Below are 10471 nucleotides of genomic sequence, written 5' to 3'. Positions count from 1 at the left end.
GAGTGAAATTTTTATAAAATAATAAAGCATTATATTTAAATAATTTTGTTTAAAGTAATGATAAAATAGCTTTATATTTAATAAATTATTAATCATTGTAATATTTATTATAAGTTGTTTTTAAATAAAACTATAAACTATGTATTAGAAAGTTTAATTTTATTGTTTATAAAAATGACAGATGTAATTTGTGTCTATTAATTTATATTATAAATATAAATAATTAAATTATTTTTTTTATAAGGTAACAATTATGAATACCACTATGATGCATTATAGACCTTGGATGCACCACCAACAAATGATGGTGGATCACCAACCATATTACCAATATGCAATTAATGATTTGCAAAGTTATTATTCAACAAGTGAACATCAGGAAGAAGACAATGATCATACTGGGGATGAAATGCCTTCGGAAACATCAGGTGATCAAAGTCCAAATCCAGATATGTTTCGTCTTGCATTTGCAGCATCTCAGTGGTCAAAGTTGGTTTTAAATGCAGAAGGACTATTTAATAAACTAATGTCAACCAATGTATTACCACTTAATGAGCAAAATTTATTGAAAAATCAAATTGAACAATGGCTTTGCATGAAACAAGAATATGAAGAATGCATTGCTGGTGATGACTCTGCAAGTTTACAAGGTTATAATGAAAATACAAGAAGATCTTTAGAAAGAATTGAAGAAGTAACTGAAACAGATGAAAAGACTGATGAATCTAATAATTGGATTAAATTACAATATAGAACCAAAAGTTGTTCAGGTTCTGAAAGTGAAGTATTTGACGATGAGGATAACAGTGATTCTGAATCAGAAAATCCAAATTTTCTTGAAAAATTAGATGAATATATGAAAAAATTTAAAACCGACACTGATGAAATCTTAGATTCAAAGAAAAATGACTATTACAAATTAAAAGATTGTTCATCTATATCAAAGGCAATTATAAATAGTAGCTTTGTGCCAATTGTTAAACCAATACCTATTAGAAATCCATCATCACGAAGAATGTCGATATTACCTTACTCAGACATGAGTAATGAAATAGTTGAGTTCCAGAAACAAAATATAAACAGTATAAATCTATTTCAACAGAATCATTTTAATAAGAATTCAGTAGCTTCTTTTGATTCTATTGAAAGGAATGAAAATCAAGAAAAATTTGATGAAAGTATTGAAGATGAATCTACAAAAACAATCATAAAAGCACAACATTTAACAGTTGATTCAGAATACATAAATATTCTTAAGAAACTGATGAACAATAATGAAGAGAAACAATCTCAAGTAAAAAGAATTCAGATAGATCTTGATCTTGCATATAAACAAGTTGAAGAATTGCAGAATACTATTAAAATTAAACAACAATTTATTGAAGATATGCTACAAAATTGTGATGCTAGAAATAGTGCAAAACAAAAATTTCAAAAGAAGAAGAGCAAATTTGAAGAAAAATATCGCAATATTGAAAAACTACTTAATTTTAAACGAATGCATAGAAATATAGAAGATGAAGTTGCACATAAAGAAGAAATTGAAAAATATGAAAATTTATTAATGTATTATGAGAAAAAACTGAAAGACACAAAAATAATTAAACAAGTTGCTGGTAATTCAGCAAAAACAATTGTTTATTTAAGTAATTCTTTAAGTGCATCACAAAAACAAATGGAAATGTTAAAGCAGCGTCTTAAGGATGAAGAAGAACATAAGAAATTAGTTGAAGAAGAGTTGATATCTAATCATCAAAGAATAAAGGAACTTGAAGAAAAATATAATATAACATCATCCAAATTGAAAGACGTTATATCTGAAAATGAAGATGAAAAAAGTCATTATAGAGTTAAAATGAAATGTGATGATAAAGATAAAAATTTAGTAGAAGAAAATGAAAGAATTTCTAGATTGGATCATTTATTAAAAGAAAAATTAGATATAGAAAGAATAGATAATACTGATGAGAAAGAAACTCTTAGGCAAGAAATTCGAAATTTGAGACATATAAGAGATCGTTTAATTGATATGAAATGTAAGTACATAAATGGAAGAACTTCAACAACAGTTGGAAAAGAAAGGCAACTCTTACTTATTAGTGAATATGTAGAAACAATTGATGCAATGATAGAACAGAAAAATGTAATGATTTGTGGAAAAGTAGATTTAAATCAAAATAAATTTAATAAGATTGATGAGCAAATGCCAATAATGAATAGATTAGAAAAATTATCTCATGATGAACTTGTTACATTATTTTATAAATATTTTTATAAAGTTATAGATCTTAAAGATAGTTCAAGAAATCTTGAAATACAAAATGCTATATTAGAAGAATCTATTAAAAAACAAGCAATAGAAAATGACACAAAAATGATTATGCTGCGAAAGATGTATGAGCAGCGAATAAGTGTTTTTTATAAATTTTATGCAGAAGAAAGTAGTAGTTCGGGATATGATAACAGAAATAAAGACTTTGAAAGATTAATAAAAGAAAATCAAGCTTTGAGAAATCGATTGGCTCATTTTGATTCTCTTATAAAAGCTTCGGGAACAACTCAAGCTGTTCGTTCTAATTCTGTTAAAAATACAAAGCAAGTATTAAAACCAGAGTTAATGCAAATAGCATTGCCACCATTAACAACTACAGTTACTCGACAAGGAAATAAGTTAATTATTCAAACTAGTGAAAAGAAGAAATAATTTCTTAAGTCAAAATTAATATAAAGCTAAGATCAATTTCAGCTTATCAGTTTTTTGTTAAATTAAAATTTTTTTTTAAATTACAGTATTACTTATTTAAATTAAAAAGATTAGTATTAAATATGAAACTCGTGAGACACAATCTATTATAAAAACTAGGGATTTATTTTAATATTATGAAAGCTTTATTATTTTAACATAAAAAGTGTACAATTTGACATTAGTTAGACAACGAAAAATAGTATTTATAAAATCTGTTTAGAACTTATATATAGTAATACAATGTACATTTAATTGGATTTATTTTTTAAATATGTTCATATCGTATCTATAATTAGTTTGATAAATTTTTGTAACCTTATATATCTAGCTACAAATAAGTTATATAGATATTCAAAATTATACAAATTCAGCCATTACGAAATACATTGCTTTTAGTATTTATTTTAATTACACAAAGTAATGTTATATTTAATAATCTGGATAATTTAAAGAAAAATACTTAAGGATTTTAAAACATGACTCAATCGTTTAAATAGAAAAATGTTAATCTATGAACAACAGTATTGTATCTGAATCTTTCATAAGTGTATTTATTTGTACAACTAGTATGACAACACTGCTGGATTCTTTAGATAGTATTTTATTGATATGTCAATATCATAATTATAACATTATATTAAATAGATATTTATTAAAATAATATTAGAAAATTAGTAAAAATAGATTATTTAATGATAGTCATCTTTCTCTTATATTAAATACATTTTAATTCATTATTATTTATGTTCCAAATCGCTTGAAATTTTAAGTTTAAATTCAAAATATTAACAAATCGATCTAATTATGTTATGGAACTATTATTTTGAAAATGTTTCAAGACAAGTTCATGTTCAAGAAAAATATATAACTTTACAAATAAATCCGAATACGTACACGAATTACGTATAAATAAAAATATACAAACTCAATATTAATGGATTTTATGCTTTATTTTATGATTTAATTTAGCAAACAATGTCATATCCCAAATTAAAATTCTTGAAAAGTATCATTTTCTGCATGATTACAGTTATTTATGCTACATAATTTATTTGTTCTATGACTATTTACCTAGGCTTCGGTAGTTTAATGGAATCATTGAAATTTAATCCATGCTTTTAATGGTGTATAATTATATATTATATACCAATTGAAATATATATATTACATATACATATTATAAATATAAAAGAGTTGACATGACGACACAAGTTGCTTGAATTATTAAAACTGTCTTCAATTGGCGGTAGTATAATCGATTTCTACTATAATAATTTTAACTTAATTTGTTATTAGAATATAAAGTAGGTTTAAATCAAAAGGATTCATACATTCAATACATCCGAATTTATAAAATTTATGAATTTTAAAAATACGAATATGCTTGACATATGAAATATTGACATATATATATATATATATATATAATAATTATTTAAGTTTTTGTTATTAATAATTTTATAAATTTAATTATATTTACAATTAAATGTTCTTAAATGTTAAATATCAATTATTTCTGTAATAAAATCAAAAGTTAAAAAAATCTTAAAAATATATTTGCAAATAATATAATTATAAATACAAAAAAATATTATTTAAAACTTTGATTGTTCAAAATTTAATATAAATACTACGTATTCATATAAAATGTATATTAAAAATTTTGTTTTTTATTTGATTTTTAAAGCAAGTTATTATGTTTATTTTACATTTTTGTGCCTATGAGAAGCTTATAAAAGCTTTAACCGTAATCTGAATAAATAAAGTTGAAAGATATATTTTATAAAGATTACAATGAAAGTTAAAAAATCATAGATTTATGATGATATTTATTAAATATGTTGTGTAATGTTGAAATTGAATTTCCCTTCAAGTCGTGAATAAATATTCTGTAATAAATTTATTATAAATTTACTAGATTTTACTTCGAATATTGCTTTCCTAATTTTTACAAGAAATTGAAAAATTCACAAAAAACTGATATATAAATACTTTTTTGAAATATAATTTTTAGCCAAATAAATTTATTGATTTTTACATAAAAATATATAGTATTCTTTATTATTACAGTAGCAATAATTTAATATATTTGTTACATTCTTTTCTAATAAATAGTTGTGATATTTTATTTTTTTTTTTATTTGTGTTACAAAATATTATATTTATAAATATACTACAAATAGTGAAAATTTGTTTTTAATACAAGTAAATAATAAATAGCTTACTGTGATATTTGAACTGGTTTTGTATAAGTTTCAATTTTTATAGAATTCATCAATTTACAAGATAATAATATTTACTTAACAACTTAAATACCCTATTTATTTATTTTTTTATTTTCAATTACAGTAATAACCGTCATAATCAATATTATTATGCATATATTAAATATTCAATAATAACTGTTTGAATAAAATAGAATTAAAAAAGATAAACATTATATATCTTAATAAACTATTATATCCCATATTTTGTACTTAATTTGTTATAAAAAGTAATTATTAGAAAGCATTGATATTGGTTGCATATTTTCAGTTTCAGCTTCTTTCAGTTACTATCAGTTATCCTTCATAACTTTACTTTCGATCCTCGCAAATGAATTAATTCATCGTGCCTGATATGGATTGTCAAATGATGTGCTTGATTGTTTTGTATAACTTGACTCGATCTTAATTGTCTCTGTCAATCAGATTCAAACAGAATTTTATCATAAACATCATTTTCTTGTTTGTGCTGGTGTTATTTAACAAACGTTTTTAATACGAATCAATAGTAAATCAGATATTCTAATAATAGCAAAGTATATTAAAATTTTGTATAATTTCTATAGCATATTTAGCTTTTATTATATTTTCTTGAAATAAACTTTATATCCTTGATATATTTTTATGTAACAAATGTGTAATTGCCAATCTTAATATTTTCTATTATACGTAGGTGCTTAAATAGAAATATCAAATTGGATAAAGTTTCTAATTTATCAGAAGAATATTTCGTTATATTACAGATTTTCATGCATCGACACTTATAGTGATATTTCCGTAAAATCTCATTTCTTCTTGTATGTATAATGCTCTCCTTTAGTTATGTGATTGAACTACGCCAACGTGTTGCTAAACATTAGTGCAGTCTCAATTTTCCAAAAGACCTTTTCTTAGTCCTTGACTGAGATCTACTTCTGTCATTTTCACGTGAACGTCGTAATTTCATTTCGTGTAATGGATAATGATCTTACTTTATTACAATGTTTTATATATAGGTTTACACAAAGTTATAATATATACGAGTATTTTCCGTATAATTATATTAATCTAGTATAAAATACTAAAAACGCTACAGAGAATTTGATATTTAACTAATAATTTAAGTATTAATTAATTGATATTAAAAAATAAAATTTATGATAGAAAATATAACTGATGATATACTAAAGTATATTTATAATAAGATTCTAGATTACTTTGATATATTTTGTCAAATATTTTATTTCATTTTAGATTATTATATAAATTATTTTATTTACAATCAGAATTTTAATCAATATCTTTGTCGTAATTGTAAATCAATATATTGTATATTTGTATATTTGTATTGCTTAACTATATATAATAACATAACTGTTTTATTGTGAAACTTCACGAGATAAGTTAGCAAACTAATTTAATATTTCCTTTCGTTTACAACCAGTATTTATAAAATAATATTTTACTATAATATATACTTATTCTGGAACTGCATTTGTTACTCAATCAACAATTGATTTGCACAAATTTTAATTGATTGAAAAATATCTTACTTTTGCATTTCATTCAATTGTATGTTTCCTTCTAAATAATTAATAATATTAGTTAAGAAATATTCAATAATCTTTATTTTATATAATTACAGAATAGTCTAAATATTTAAATATAAAGAAAATTAAAACAAAAATTAAATTAATAATTTAAATTAGTAATTTATAACAAAATTTTAAAAATGGAAAAAATTAATTCTTATGCGATTCAAGTTATTAACTAAGCAAGAGATTATTAATTAAATATTAATCGAACTTATAATTGTACGACGAAGACCTATCAAGCGAATGTAAGCATTTTTATCATAATAAATCGAATATCCAAATTAGCATTCATATATAATATTATCCGTATTATTACTCATGATTATTATGAACTTTAGGGATGGCAATATTTGTCAAGTTTCATAAAAATGAATCGTTAACGTATATATGTTCGCACTGAATCACGTAATAATGAGTAGAGATAAAGTATGTGTTCGACATATGTGACTATGGATAGAAATATATTTTTTAATTTCTATATATAATATACTTACTTTTGTATAAGTATTACAAATATAATTTATAATGTATAAATTTATGTAAATATGCTTTTAATCATAATGGAATTTTTTAATAAATCTCCAAATCTTAATGTTTATGTATGAAATATATGTTTAAGTTCGTGCAGGCTTAGGGGGGTGGGTGCGTGGTGTAGGTGACTGATTGTAAGAGCTTGATAGGGTGTTGAGGTGGAAGGGAATATGAAGCAAAAAAATAATACGCGATAGGGTGTGATTTATATAGGACAAATTTTCTATAAATAATTATGAAAATGATTTGATTGCATTCTTTTGAGCTGTTTCATGCAAAATAAACAATGTAAATATACATAAAAATATTTTTGAAAAACTATATTTATTATTAATTCATTAGCAATAATAAGTAATACAGTTTACCTTTTGTACACATTATAAAAATAATATATACATTATATTACATTTATATGCACGAAGAATAATATTCATATAATAATTTTCTCTATAATATAAAAAAATATATTCTAAGAGAATTGAGAAAATTATTTGCAATGAGAAATACCTTAATTATTTAGAACCCTTTGTAACTTACAGATTTGATAATTATAATTTGTCCAAGTATAATTATAATATATATTTTCAAAAGATGAAAAAATTATAATACAACATCAAAGTTTTTAACTTTTATATAAATTTCATATTATTTCACTTAATCATATTACTTCATATATAAATTAACTAGATATCACTTCGAATATTACTTTTATAATATTTGAAAGAAATTTAAAAATTCTCAAAAAATTATATATAAATATCTTTTTCAAATATAATTTTTAGTCAAATGAATTTGTTGCTTTTCAGAAAAACATTTATACATTATTCTTTATTATTACAGTAGAAATAAATTATTACATTTATTATATTCTTTTGTAATAAGTAGATTTGATATTTTATATGTTTTTGTCATTTGTGTTATAAAATATTATCTATGTGCATATACTTCAAATTGTTAAAATTTATTTTTGAAGTAAATAATAAATACCTTATTATGATATTTTAATTGATTTTGCATAAGTTTAAATTTTTATAGAATTCATCAATTTACAATATAATAATAAAATATTTGTAATAGTGTTATCTTTTAATGCATGAGAATATTATAAAAATAAGCAATGTGTATTTCAATATCAATAATTCATATATCAGTATACTTTTAAAGAGTGAAATTATTTTGTGTAAGCTTAAAATTCCCTACCTCGCTATTTAATGTCGATGAAGTAGTTTTATTTTTCTGCGATTAATCTTGATAAGAAGAGAGAGATTATAAAGTCTTATGATAAACAGTTTAATACTTAAATACCTATAAATATAGACAAAAGCAAATAATAGGAAAAATTATATAAAATAACAGAATTATATATTAAATAATACAATAAAAAGAAATTTCTGAAGATGTGTTGACCAATATTTCTATTATATTTATTCTATTTTAAATAAAAAAAAATTAATGATTAATTATTTTTATTCAATTTTTGTTTAGTAAGAGTTATTTGGTACTTAAAAATTTATTGTAATAATTATACAAATTTCATAGATAATAAGATAAAATCAATAAGAATAAAATTAAATACAGGGATCTATTTTACATACATCCACTATTTTGAAAACTAATTTTGGAACATTATAGTTTTTTACCTTATAATTTAGTTTTTCTTCAAGAAATAATAATTGATTTATATATGTTATTGATATATATGTTATATGATGTACATATAAAGAAGTGCGTAGTTGGATTGACATAGCTCATGACGTACTATCAGCACATCACGGCTTCGGTGACTTTTGCTTGAAACCTTCTAAAATCGTACAGTATATGTGACATTCTAGCTTTTAAAATGCTTGGAGATTATGTGCTATCCGTGAATCTGAAAACAAAACACGCGCGCATCATTACACTAGCATTCAAGGACTATTTCAACAGACTAAAAATTAGTATTTTAATGATTTAATATTTTAAATTGTTAGTGTCTTACTTAAATAACAAAAGTATGTGGTGAAAGAGAGTATAATATGATTTTTGAAACAGTTTCCGTTTCTATTTGAACATAATACAAGCGTTTTATATAAAAAAATTTGATATTTTAAGTTGTGATTACTTCATTATCGTTGAATTAATATAATTAGTATATGCTTATGCTATTTATAAGTATTTCATGTATAAGTACTCGTGTATAAGTAAATCAATGATTTTATTAATAAGAAACTACTGTTTAGGTATGTATTTGATTAATTTTGGCTTATTCTATTTTATTTTAAATATAATCTAATATTAATACGCAATTATGTATAAGGAAATTACTTTTATTGATAGAGTAAAATATATTTTATTCAATTTTAATTGGATATTTGCATCGATAATATTTCGAAAATGTTTATTTTTTATACAATAAAGTACACTATTTTACCGAATAAAATTTATTGTATTAATTAAATAATATAAATATCATATATAATTATATAGCTTCAATACTCCTTATCCCCTATATAAAAAAAATAATGAAACTTTTATAAACGATTTGATTAATTCGAATTCTAATTATAATTTTTATCTATAATCTTATTTAGTTAATTATATAAGTTTAGCTAAATTAAAAATACTACAATTGAAAAATAAGAATTATTAAAAAATAGGCACTATTAATATTTTTGACATATATTATTAATATTTATGATAATTTAATTAATTATATAAATCCATAAATTTAATATAAGTAATAAATAATAAATATTTTTTAAATACACAGTGAAGTAGGAACATGGGAATACAACTAATTTTTTTAATATTTCTCTGAAACAATAAAAGAATCAATAAGGAAAGTAAGCTAATTAGAGTAACAGATTCTGTTGACAGATTCAAGTGTAAGTCGTGTTGTTATTAATGCAGAAAATGTGTTGTTAAATAAATAGAAGATGTATGATTATCAAGATACAAAGCAGAATATAGCAAAGGGCTTGAGAAGGGTGAGTGAGAGAAAGAGAGAGACAGATAAAAGAATAACTTCATTGATATAAGTAGGTAGCTGACTCGAAATTCAGCAGGTTTGTGTAATTTTTGGCTAGTTGTTAAGCCAGCTATAAGGCGAATAGAGATTGATTGTGATTTGTCCACCTCCTCATAAGCCACGGAGATCTTTCCAAGAGCAGCAGTCCCCAGCGGGCCTTGGCTTAATAGTCATCGCTGCGAAAACGGATGTAGGGTGCTGTTGACTGTTCGTTTTCAATAAGGCGGTCTGCCTCTCGTCCCGTTCTACGCGTTGTCGGCTGAAGGGGGAGAGAAAAAGGCTTGTCTCCTCTCTCTCTCATTATCCCGCTTTTACGAGTGCAACATTGTGCTATGCACACCGCAGATCC

General features: G+C 22.9%; 1 protein-coding gene across 1 annotated transcript; it reads left to right on the top strand.

The window, feature by feature from the left end:
- The first annotated feature begins 250 nt into the window (after positions 1-250).
- Positions 251-2818, top strand: cos (kinesin-like protein costa). Its single transcript, XM_011497602.1, has one exon. The coding sequence runs from the start codon at positions 254-256 to the stop codon at positions 2702-2704; it is 2451 nt and encodes an 816-aa protein (XP_011495904.1). The 5' UTR covers positions 251-253; the 3' UTR covers positions 2705-2818.
- The last annotated feature ends 7653 nt before the right edge of the window (positions 2819-10471 follow it).

The sequence above is a fragment of the Ceratosolen solmsi genome, unplaced genomic scaffold (genome assembly GCF_000503995.2).
Source record: "Ceratosolen solmsi marchali unplaced genomic scaffold, CerSol_1.0 scaffold47, whole genome shotgun sequence".
NCBI lineage: Eukaryota > Metazoa > Arthropoda > Insecta > Hymenoptera > Agaonidae > Ceratosolen > Ceratosolen solmsi.
This window is presented reverse-complemented; position numbering and strand designations above follow the sequence as displayed.